Raw genomic sequence first — 12,784 nt, 5'->3', positions numbered from 1 at the left:
AAATGAGAGAAAGTATATGTGAACTGCTGTGTGGAAAGTGAATTTGCTCTGTAAATCTTCAGCCAAATTACAATGAAAAAAAGAGAGGCAGATAGTAAATAGCTCACACACACCTCTGTCATATATTCTTCTTTATTTTGTTTTGCAACTCTTTAAAAGTGTACAAACTATTCTTAACTAGAGGCCTATGGACTATAGTTTGTCAATCACTGATTTAAATCATTTTTTTGGTTCTTGATTTTTTTTTTTTTTTAATGCCCAGCACTCTCAATAAAATTGTAAGCTCCAAAAAGGCTATAATGCTTATTTGACCCACAATGCATTTTTACAGTGGGTTATAGAGTAGGAGGGAGCTCTGGTAGCATAGTGCCTAAGGCACTTGACTGCTAACCAGAAGGCTGACGGTTCAAACCCACTAGCCACTCCTTGGAAGTAAGGTTGGGCAATCTACTTCCGTGGTGATACTGCCTCCGCAACCCAAGGAGGGGTTGCTATGAGTCGGGGCCAACTCGACGGCACATAACAACAACATAGAGTAGGAACTAAGTACGTTTATACCATCACCTAATAACAACAGCAAACACATGCATAACCCTTAGTATGTATAAGAGACTGTTCTAAGTGCAATATATATGTTTTAGTTCATCTTCATGATACCCCTATGAGGTAGGTGCTGGAATTATTTGCATTTTACAGATGAAGCACCTAAGGCAAAGAAAAGTTAAATACCTTGCTTAAGCTTATACAGCTAGGATAGAGCCAGGGTTTGGACTTCAGCAGTTTGGCCTTAGAGTCTGTGCTGTTAACTGCACCTTAATGAGGTCATATTGATCTTTTGCTACCACCCCATCTTGATTTTACAACTTGCCTATCCCCTTCATCTTTTCCCTTGCTTCTAGGTTCCACACCATACTCAAACCTACTCTACCCTGAAATTTCCATGCCCCCGAAATTCTTGAGTCAAAATTCTATTTCCTGGGGTTGAGAACAAATGACAGTAAAGGTCACCCTTCCCTAAAAGCCTTTTTTTTTTATCCCTTTGGTGTACAGATTCATAGCATTGTAAGCTTCTTTTCTTTCTGTCAAGGAGCTCTGATAGAGCAGTGTTTAAGGCATTCAGCTGCTAGCCAAAACATTGGTGGTTTGAATCCCAGCTGTTCCATGAGAGAAAGATGAGGCAGTATGCTTCTGTAAAGATTTACAGCCTTGGAAACTCTATGGGGCAGTTCTAGTCTGCCCTATAGCATTACTATGAATCAGATTGACTCAGTAGCAGTGGGTTTCGTTTTCGGGTTCTTTCTGTCACGAAACGGGATCTTACTTTACATATTGCTCTGCAACTTGCTTTTTCATTTGATATATTCTGGACCTCTTTCCTTGTCAGCGTATGCTTTCTGTTTCATATTTTTCTTCAAACTGCTAAACAGTATTCCGTGATGTGCATATAGATTAGTTACAGTTTTCCAAAAATGCAATAGTGCTACAATGAACATCTTGAGTATTTCTCTAGGCAGGAGACCTATAAGAGAAATTACTGGATTCAGAGATTCACACTTCAAATTTTGATGGATAATTACAAAATTGCCTTCTAAAAAAGCAATAGCAATTTATGCTTCTATCAGTTGAGTATGGAAGAGCCATTTATTTAGTTATATTCTTACCAGAATTGGATAGCAACCGTATTTTTAATCTTTACCAATCTGATAAGCCAAAAATGATACCTTATTTTAATTTCTCAAAAATTGTGTTGTTACTAAGGGTGAGCATTTTTAATTTTGTTTATTTGCCATTTTTACTTATTTTATTTGCTTGTTTGCTCGTTTTTTCCCTATTAGTAATGGAAGAAGGCTTTCAGTTGCAAATAACAAAAAATTCAACCAAGTTGGATGATTGAGGTGGATTTATTGGCTTATTAAACTAAGAAACCCAGTGGTAGGATGGATTTCAGATGTGATATGATCAGGGCTCTAGTTTCTTTTTCTGAAATTCTCAGCACTGTAAGGCATTTGGCTGCTAACCAGAAGGTCAGCAGTTCAAAGTCACCAACTTCTGTATAGGAGGAAGATGAAGCAGTCTACTTCCATAAAGATTTACAGCCTTGGAAACCCAATGGGGGTTGGAATCGACTCGATGGCAGTGGGTTTGGTTTTTTGGTTTTGGTCCTCATTTGGAGTGGGCTCTACCATTGGACTACCATTTCCTCCTCTTTTGCAAGGTGCTATAACAATCCCAAAGGAGCTCTGGTAGCACAGTGCCTAAGGCATCTGACTGCTAACCAGAAGGTTGGTGGTTCAAACCCACCAGCCAGTCTGTGGAAGCAAGACTGGGCAATCTACTTCTGTAAAGATGTTTTGTTGTTGTTGTTATGTGCCGTCAAGTCGGACCTGACTCATAGCGACCCCTCCTTGGGTTTCTGAAGCAGTATCACTACGGAAGTAAAGATGTACTGCCTTGGAAATCCAGTGGGGGGTCACTATAAGTCAGAATCGACTCGACAGCAGTGGGTTTGGTTTGTTTTTTTACAGCAATCCCAAGTCTTAGAAGGGAAGACAATTTGTGTACCAGAATTCCAGGCAGGAGTCTTGAATGTTACAATGATTAGACCATCCCTAAATCAGTACAGGTTGTGGTGGTTGAAGTTTTGTGTCAACTTGGCTGGGCCATGGTTTTGAGTGGCTTTGCAGCTGGATATAGTTATTCTACATGATGAGATTGCATTCACCTCTGTGGTGGAATCTGCTGTGGGTACCTCATCAGTTGAAAGGAAGTTGTCTTTGGGGTGTAGCTTGCTTCCAGTATATATAGAGAACCTTTGAGGAAGATCTCTACCTTTTTGGCACACTGGATCTTGCATTTGGCTGAATCTTTGTCTCCAGTTCATGTACTTGAACCAGTGGCCTGCCACGTTGCCTGCTGATTTGGGGATTGTTCCTGGACTTGAATCAGTGGTCTGCCATGTTGCCTGCTGATCCTGGGATTGGCCATTTTACCTATTGATCTTGGGTTTGTCAGGCTCAGCACTTTGCAGCTGCATGAGTTAGAGGAAGCCTTCAGTTCCAGTAGGCCTGGCATAAGAGAGAGAGCTGAAGCCCAAAGTTAAGGGGTCTACATCCAGCCTCTGGAGTCAGCACTCTGAATTTGGACTTCTAGCCTCCTAAACTATGAGAGAATAAATTCCTGTTTGTTAAAGCCAACCACTTGTGGTATTTCTGTTATAGCAGCACTAGAGATCCATGACAAAATTTGATACTGAGAGTGTAGGGTGCTGGTCTAACAGATAGCTAAAATGTGGAAGCAGAAGTAGAGTATGTCCTTGGATCTGGGATCCTTGCTCTGAGACCATGGCAGAGAGAGGCAGCAGTAGAGCTGAGAGACCTGCATGAGACAGAGTGATGGGCTTGCCAACCCATGGCGTGAGAAAGGTGAATGCCTGTGGGCAGGAGGCTTCTTTGCAGAGTGTGTTGCTTTCAGGCACTAACTGGTAGAGCTGAAGAGCTTTGTAATACTTGGTGCAATTGGGCAGAGGCCAGGCTGGCTTCTTTGAGAGATTAAGGAAACAGAGCTGCCTCAGTTTCAAAGGATAGTACCTTGGCCTCTGGGGGTGGAACCAGTACAGCTTCCTAGGTTTCAAAGAGTATCTTCACCAACTCAGTCCTGGAGTGTGAGGCTGCCACACTTGAGTACCAGTGGGATGGAGCTTGATCCCTTTGAGTGTGTGTGGCTGCCATGACCAAGGGGCAGAAGAACAATGCCTTCCAGGCCAAAGGGGTGAGGTTGCCACTCAGATGCACTAGAATTGGGTCACCCAGTGAAGGAGATTTCTAAGTGCCAAGTTGACAGGGAGTGAAATGTGATAGTTAAAGCTGTATGTCAACTTGTCTGGGCTGTGGTTTTTCAGTGGCTTTGCAGCTTGATGTAGTTATTCCTCATGATGAGATTGTAATCATCTCCATGGTGAAATCTGCTATGAACACCTTATCAGTTGAAAGGAAGTTGCCTTTGGGGTATGGCCTGCTTCTAGTATATATGGAGAAGTTTTCAGGAAGGTCTTTAGCTTTTTGGCATCTTTGGATCCTGCATTTGGCTGAGTCTGCCTCACCATTTCCTGGACTTGAACCAGTGGCCTGATGTATTACCTGTTGATTTTGGGATTGTGCCATTCTACTTGCTGACTTTGGGTTCGTCAACCTCAGCAGCTGCATGAGTTATGAGAACCCTCCTGCTCCAGTGGGCCTGGAACAAGAGACACAGTTGAAGCCCAAGGTTGAGGAGCTTTCATCTGGTCCCTAGAGCTGGGTCTGAATTCAGACTTCTAGCCTCCTAAACTGTAAGAGAATAAATTCCTGTTTCTTAAAGCCGTCTGCTTGTGGTATTCTGTTATAGCAGCACTAGAGAACCAAGACACAGGTAGTCAAGGGAATACCATGCACTGATTGGTTTAAGCATTGTTATCTGAAGCATAATCTTGGCAAAAGAATGAGATTAGTCTGATTGGTTTAACCCTGTAGTTGGGCTGAGTTTGTTGTTGTCGTTATGTGCTGTTGAGTCAGACCCAACTCATAGTGACCCCTCCTTGGGTTTCCAAGGCGGTATCACTATGAAAGTAGATTGCCCCATCTCCCTTCTGAGGAGTGGCTGGTGGGTTTGAACCACCAGCCTTCTGGTTAGCAGTCAAGTGCCTTAGGCACTACACCACCAGAGCTCCTGGGGCTGAGTTCAGTCCTGTGTAAACTGTATGGTAATTACACAAGAGGTGAAATGGATATTGGAGTGATAAGCCCAGTTTCCATTATAGATTGTTTCTCATTTTCCTATAATTTGTAGAAGTTTTTTGTGGAATATGAGTACTAACCCTTTGTCTGTTTTAACGTTGCAAATATTTTCAGCTCTGGTGGTCTAGTGCCTAAGGCATTTGACTATTAACCAGAAGGCTGGCAGTTCAAACCCACTAGCCACTCCTTGGAAGGAAGGTTGGGCAATCTACTTCTGTAGTGATACCACCTCGGAAACCCAAGAAGGGGTCGTTATGAGTCAGATCCGACTCATTGGCAGTGGTTTTTTTTAAATCTATTATTTGCCTTTTAACTTAATATAGTATCTTTTGCTGTGTAGATAATTAAAATATTTATGTCATCAGATCTGCTAGTTGTTTTCCAATACGGCTTCTGGATTTTGTGCCACGTGATAGAAGCCCTTCCCCATCCAAGATTATAAAAATATTCTGTGATATTTTCTTCTAGTATTTTTATAGTTTAAAAAATATCCTTACATGTTTAATCCACATGTAATTTATTTGTGCATATGGTGGTGTGAGTTACAGACCTATTTTTTTCGAAATGTTTTTTCATTTTCCCAGTTTATTGACTAACTCATTTTTCTTCTATTAAGTTTTCATATGTGTAGCTATGCTTCTGAACTTGCTGTATCTTCTTTTGTTGACCAATTTCATTTATTCCTATGCCAAAACTGTACTGTTTTAATTACTGGTACTTTATAGAAAATTTCAATATCTATTAGACCAAGGTTTCCCTTTTCCTTTTTCAAAATTTTCTCAACTAGTTTCACAAATTTTATTTCAAAATGCACTTTACTTAAGGGAGTCTTATCCCAGACCCATGTGGCATCATTATTATCTTCTGGAAACAGTGGTGCTCATCTCATGGGCCTCATTGTATCTCTTTGGCCAGAATCCCTTGAATGCTCCTTAGGTTGATGAGCCTAGAGTTTACATTCCATCTCGTACATGTTTAGATCATAATTTTCTTTTAGGAAACTATAGGCCATTCTTTTAATCTATAAGACCCTGGAATAGTTAAACCTTAAGTCCTTTGTATTAGAAATTTATTGCTATGTAGCAAATTACCCCAAAACATAGCTTAATGCAAAACATATTTATCAGCTCACAAAGTTTCTGAGGGTAAGGAATCTGAGGATGACATGCTGGATTGTCCTCACTTTTCATGAGGTTGCAGTCAGAATGTTGGCCAGGGCTGTAGTCATCTGAAAGCTTGGCTGGGCTACAGGTGCTGCCAAGCTCACTTGCATGACTGTTGGCAGGATGCTTCAGTTCCTCACCATGTGGACCTCTTTATGGGACTGCTCGTGACGTGGTAGCTGGCTGATCTGACAGTGAGACCAAAACAGCTGCAGTGTCTATGCCTAATCTTAGAAGTGACACACCATCACTTCTGATTAATTCTTTTGGTTTCGTAGACCACCAGGGGTACAACATGGGAAGAGACTATACAGGGTGTCAGCACTGCCCTTTGCAGGCAAATCTTGCAAATTTATTCTTATCTTTTCTTCTTAAAGTTAAAACCTTTTCAAATTTAAAAAATTTTAAAAGGTGTACAATGAAAAATCTTCTCCACCTCCTTCCCCTAGTTCAGTTCTCTAATTCATTTCTCTTCCAGTTGACTATTCCCTTTAATGTTTATGCATCCGGGTGTATATGTTTGTATATATATGTGTGTGTATGGAAATGTTTATATTATTTTTTGTTTTTAATCCAAATAATAACATACTGTACACTGACTCATAGCAACCCCTCCTTAGGTTTCTGAGGCAGTATCGTTACGGAAGTAGATTGCCCAATCTTCCTTCTGAGGAGTGGCTGGTAGGTTTGAACCTCCAGCCTTCTGGTTAGCAGTCAAATGCCTTAAGCACTATGCCACCAGAGCTCCTATATATATATATATATATATGGAAAAGTATATATTGATTTTTGTTTTTAACACAAATGATAACATACTGTACACACTATTTTGCAATCTACTTTTTTTTTTTTACTTAATATGGCTTAATATGTTGTTTTGTACTATATTGGTATATAATTATTTCCTTATCTTTTATTTCATTGGGTAATTGTAACATGATTTACTTGACTAATTCCCTATTTTTGATTGTTCTAATATTTGCTGTTACATATAATGCTGAAAGAGGTCAAGTCCCTTGTATGCAAATGAAAGCCACTTATATTTCCTTTTCTGTGAATGTCTGTTCATATCCTTTGCTCATTTATCTACTCTTTTCTTCCCCCCTCCTTACTGATTTGTGGGAACTCATTATTAGGTCTTTAGGGCCCCCCATTTTTTTTAAAGGAGAGTAGTTTTATTTATATTTTCAATATATTGGTTTTTATATGTGGCTTTTAAAATTTTAAAATTATTTTGAAACAATAGCAAACTTATAAAAAAGTTGCAAGTGCAGTATGAAGCATTTTTTTTCACGTGTACCAGTTCAAAGCAAGTTGTTGACATGATGTATCACCATCCCTGAGTACTTTAATATGTATTTCCCTCAAATACAAACACTCCATAATTCATTCTACATAATCACAATGTTGTTGTTAGTTACCATCAGTCCATTCCAAATCCTATAGGGTCACTGTGAGTTGGAATCAGTTCAAAAGACATGAGTTTGGTTAGGCTTAATCTTTAAGGAAGCAGATTGCCACATTTTTCTCCCACAGAGCAGCTAAACCAAAGAGCGGCTAGTGGGTTCAAACTGCCAACCTTTTGGTTAGCAACTCAGATCTTAACTACTGTGTCACCCAGGCTTCTCATAATCACAATACCCATTAGTATTGAGTTGATTCTGACTCACAACGACCCTGTAGTTCAGGGTAGAACTGTCTCATAAGGTTTCCAAGGCAGTCAATCTGTATGGAAGCAGATTGCCACATCCTTTCTCCTGTGGGTTTGAACTGATGACCTTGTGGTTAGGGGCTGAATGTTTAATGACCGAGCCAAACCAAACTCACTGCCATTGAGTTGGTTCTGACTCAGTGTCTGTAGGACAATAGAACTGTCCCATAGGGTTTCCAGGCTATAAATCTTACGGAACTGACAAACTCATCCTCCTTCCACAGAGTGGCTTATAGATTTGAACCACTGACCCTTTGGTTAGCAGCCAAATGCTTTAAACCACTACACCACCAGAGCTCCTCATCATCATGATACAACCTTCTGAATCAGGAAATTAGCATTACTGGTTTCATGATTATGCCAATTATGCCAAGCTGTCTCTCTGCCCCTTTGTCTAAGAGGTGAAAGGCACAAACTCTGAAGCTAGACTGCTTAGGTTCAAATTCTAGCTGTGAATCTTTGGGCAAGTCACTCAACCCCTTTGTGCCTTAGTTTCCTTATGTCTTACAAAGGGTAGAATAATAATGTATACTTACTGAGTTGGCATGAGGATTCGGTGAGTTAATGCTTAGAATAATGGTTTTCGCAATGTAAAAGCTATGCCAGTGTAACTATTATAATGTTATTAGGGGAAGGATGGTTGGTAATAGGCTACATTTTATAGTGTTTATAATAGCCACAAAGAGCTCTGGTGGCATAGTGCCTAAGGCATTTGATTGCTAACCGGAAGGTTAGCAGTTCAAACCCACTGGCCACTCCGCAGGAGGAAGACTGGGCAATCTATTTGCATAAAGATTTACCACGTTGGAAACCCGAAGGGGTTCGCTATGAGTCTGAATCAACTCGATGGCAGTGAGTTTGGTTTAGTTTTTGGATAATAGCCACAAATGAGATTATTGGAGATTATAGACTACAATAATGAAAAAAACAAAACAAAACCATTGCTGTTGAGTGGATTTGGACTCATGGAGACCCTGTGTATTACAGTGATAAAAAATCCATAGGATTTTCATTGCTGAAATCTTTATGAAAACACATCACCAGGCCTTTCTGCTGTTGCACCACTGGGTTGTACCACCAGCCTTAAGGTTAGTACTGAGAGCACACTGTTTATGCGACTCAGGGACTTTCAGACTACAGTATAAGCTATAAAATGCTTAAATAACCCAGAATATATATTTGTTCTTCTCTTTTTAGATTTCAGAATGACTTCCATTTTGACTTGCACTTTTAAAAATCTTCACAGTACATCAAAATGGGCCCTCAGATTTTGTAAGTTTAAATGTTCCTTTCTTTTTTTTAAGATAAGATTTGTATTTATGAGCATCTTATGTAACTTTATATTTTTTTTTGTGAAAGACTTTATTTTGTTTTCCAGTTATCAGACCTCTGAGCTGTTCTTCCCAGCTACAAGCTGCCCAAGGTATAGTAATTTGTAAAATAAACATTTCTGATTTAAATGTCAGATTCCAGATTCTGTATTCATGTATTATAAATAAAAAACAAAATTAATTTATACATTTCCTCTTTTTTGTGAGCAGCATGAGTATCACTTTTGCCTTCAAATTTAAAAAAGTTTATAAAACCCACTGCCAGTATTTGATTGCTAACCAGAAGGCTGGCGGTTCAAACCCACCAGCCACTATTAGGAAGGAAGACTGGGCAATCTGCTTCTGTAGAGATACCACCTTGTAAATCCAAGGAGGGGTCACTATGACTTGGAATTGACTTTACGGCAGTGAGTTTGGTTTCTTTGGTTTGCCATCAAGTCACAACTTGTAGCAACCTTATAGGACAGAGTAGAACTGCCCCATATGGTTTCTGAGGCTATAAATCTTTACAGAAGCAGATTGCTTCATCTTTCTCCTGTGGAGCAGCTGGTAGGTTTGTGCTGCCAGTTTTTTTGGTTAGCAGCTAAATGCCTTAACTGCTATGCCACCAAAGCTCAAAAAATAAAAAATATATAGGGCCATTCAGTAATCATGTAAGATGGTATGGGATCAGGGTCGAGAATGTGGACAGGTAGCTGCTTTTTGGGATTGGGAGCCTCATAGAGGTTCCATGAACCTTGCTGGTCATATTATTCACCCCTTAGCTGTCAGTTCTGGAGATTATTAGCTTATAAATACCCTTGAGACCATTTTTGAGCCAAAACTTATCCTTATACATTTGCTATTATGGATCAGCTTCTCACTGGTATCTTCTTTTCCCATATACAAGAAGACTCATTCCTGAAATAGAAGTGACTGAGGAACTTAGTTAAAAATTCTTTAGTCATTATTGGAGCTCTGGTGGTGTAATGCCTAAGGCATTTGACTGCTGAGAAGGTTGGCAGTTCAAAGCCACCAGCAACTCCTCGGAAGGAAGGTTGGGCAATCTACTTCCGTAGTGATATCGCTTCGGAAACCCAAGGAAGGGTCGCTGTGAGATGGGTCCAACTCAACGGCAGTGAGTTTGGTTTGGTTTGGTTTCATCATTATTAAATGAAAGAGTAAAGAAATAAGTTGATTTTAAAGGTTGTTTAGATCCTCAGTAGAACCCAGTGGATTAACCTTCTTTACCTTGTTGAATACATACTTTTGTAGAATATGCAGGAAGTGTGTATCTTCAGTGGCAGTGCTAAAAACACTGATAAACTCTTAACACTTACTCTCCTTGCCTAGCTTCTGTATTGACCTATAATTTCTGATTTCTGTTTCACTACGGTATTTTACTTATATAATAAATTGATGGAAAAAGCTCTTTACCTGAATTCAGAAGACTTGGGTTCTCTTCTACCTCTTTCTGGGTAATATGGCTTTTTCCTGGTCGCTTTACTGCTGTGCTTTAGTTTCTTCATCTAAGAAAGAAATAGAATAATTATAGTCTTGTTCACCTCGTGTAGTTAGGAAGATATCTAGAAGCACTTTGCAAACTGTAAACTTGATATAAATGCAACATGGCATTTTTCTGTTATTTGACATACAGTACAGTAAAATCTGCAAAAGCTGGAACCAGTGTAATGTGGAAACCTACCAGAGAAGGAAAACTCAAAATATTTTCAACTAAATGGTGATGGAAAAATAGTGACTGTACCCTGTCAAAGGTGGAAAACAAGGCCGTTGCATTGACTTCTGGCTTTCACAGGTTTCACTGTGTATTCTCAGAGGTCTGTTATCTAAGCCTAACCAGAGAAGTTTCATGTTGCCATATAACAAATATATTTCCTGTGGCCTGTAAATTCTAACCAGAATATAGACTTCTATTAGCCTCAATAAAAAAATTAAAAATAAAAAAAAAAACCAAACTCCCTCCCCTCAAGTCGGTTCCAACTCATAGTGACCCCTCCTTGAGTTTCTGAGGCAGTATCTCTATGGAAGTAGATTGCCCAGCCTTCTTTCTGAGGAGTGACAGGTGGGTTTGAACCACCAGTCAGCCTTCTGGTTAGCAGTCAGATGCCTTAGGCACTACCCCACCAGAGCTCCCTCTATTAGCCTCACAAAGGATACTTTCTTTCTGTCTCATTTCACCTTTTCCCTAATTCTAAAGCTCCTCCAGGTCTTTGCTTTGCAAAGTCACACAAATAGATTTAATCCTTGCCAGTTGGGAGAAGGTCATACTGAATAGGAGCAGAGGTAAAGCATTTATTTGGCATTTAGAACATCCTTCTTTATACTGCTCTTTAACTTCTTTTGCTATGTTTCTGTCTCCCCAATTATTTTATAAGCTCCCAAGAGACTTAAGTCTTTTTGTATTCCCAGTATATAACACAATGTCTTGCACATAAATTGTTTTAACACTGAGGGTGATGGTGGTGCAAGAAGGCACATGATAAGCCAAAGAAATGTGACCAACAGATTTGTGGGGAGGGAAGAGGCATGTGTGCCTGTGCTGAGCAGGTTTTAGGTTACAATAATTTTATAACTCATTCTTCTTGAAGCTCACATGACAACCTTTGCTTGACAGAGCTGTTAAAGGAGTTAGCGTAGAAAGGTAAAAGATTTACTGATATTTCCAATGATCTGATATACTAGAAATGTCAATGTCTGATGGAAATTTTGACAGATTAGATGACACACATATATCCCTTGTATCATATATGGCACACCTTTTATCTGCTTTGATGTTGGTTGTATATATAGAATATAGAATGTATACTAGTCAACTATAGAATCCTAGGTTTTGGAGTTTGGAGGAGCCTTCGAGGAATCATCTAGTATAGCTTCCATATTTGCAAAGGAGAAAACTTTGGCAGAGCAGGGACTAGAACCCAGATATTTTAAACCCCAATTCAGATTCTTATACTCCATTGCTATTATGTGCCCATAGCACCATGGAATATATGAAAAGAAGCTATTTTATTTACCCTTGAGAAAATTCTGATGTGATTAGGAGCTAACATGCACATGAAAACAGAATGAGAGTTCTTCAGGTGACTGTTGATTACATAATAATATTATTTTTTTTAATGTGGCTTTTAGAATTTGTTTATTTACTTTTTATAATGCTTATTGGAGGAGCTCTGGTGGCCCAGTGCCTGAGGCATTTCACTGCTAACCAGAAGTTTGGTGGTTCAAACTCACCAGCTGCTCCACAAAAAGAAGATGGGGCAATCTACTTCCATAAAGATTTACCACTTCAGAAACCCACTGGGGGTCACTATGAGTCAGAATTGACTTGATGGCAGTAGTAGCTTTGGCTTGGTTTTGGTTTATGCTTATGCGTAGACAACATAAGGCATTGGCCAGCCACCCTATGGGTTGACTATTGCATTGAATCTAATCAGCTAAGGGCTTAGGGATGTGGCGGTTTGTGCCTGCCCTTTAGCAAGGACTATGAGCAGGCCACTCCCTTTAGAGGAGGCCTGGATGAGCAGGCACTACAAAAGAGATCTCCGCTTTTCTTTCTCTGCATTGTAAACTTCACATATCTCATGGATCCCCAATCTGTACCTATCTTAAGTGTTTTAGTTTTGCATCTCTAGCTACGTGCTAGGTGGACTTCTCCATCTGGGTATTTCTCCATCACGTTGAAATTAGCATGTTTAAAAATGATGGTCTTGAAAGCAAATATGGGTATAGGGACGGATAGATGGGTGAACAAGCTAAACAATTATGTATGTCTAAATGGAGAGTGTATCCAAGATCATATACAGCGTT

General features: G+C 39.7%; 1 protein-coding gene across 1 annotated transcript in view; it reads left to right on the top strand.

The window, feature by feature from the left end:
- The first annotated feature begins 8,851 nt into the window (after positions 1 to 8,851).
- HADHB (hydroxyacyl-CoA dehydrogenase trifunctional multienzyme complex subunit beta) overlaps positions 8,852 to 12,784 on the top strand; it is a 61,108-nt gene continuing 57,175 nt past the window's right edge. The window contains exons 1-2 of the mRNA XM_007938883.2: positions 8,852 to 8,918; positions 9,025 to 9,069. Coding sequence (XP_007937074.1) covers positions 8,852 to 8,918; positions 9,025 to 9,069 — 112 coding nt within the window. The remainder of the gene's footprint in view (positions 8,919 to 9,024; positions 9,070 to 12,784) is intronic.

The sequence above is a fragment of the Orycteropus afer genome, unplaced genomic scaffold, assembly GCF_000298275.1.
Source record: "Orycteropus afer afer isolate SDZICR_OR568_19922 unplaced genomic scaffold, OryAfe1.0 scaffold00054, whole genome shotgun sequence".
Lineage (NCBI taxonomy): Eukaryota > Metazoa > Chordata > Mammalia > Tubulidentata > Orycteropodidae > Orycteropus > Orycteropus afer.
Note: the sequence above shows the minus strand (reverse complement) of the source record. Positions and strands in the feature narration are given on the sequence as shown.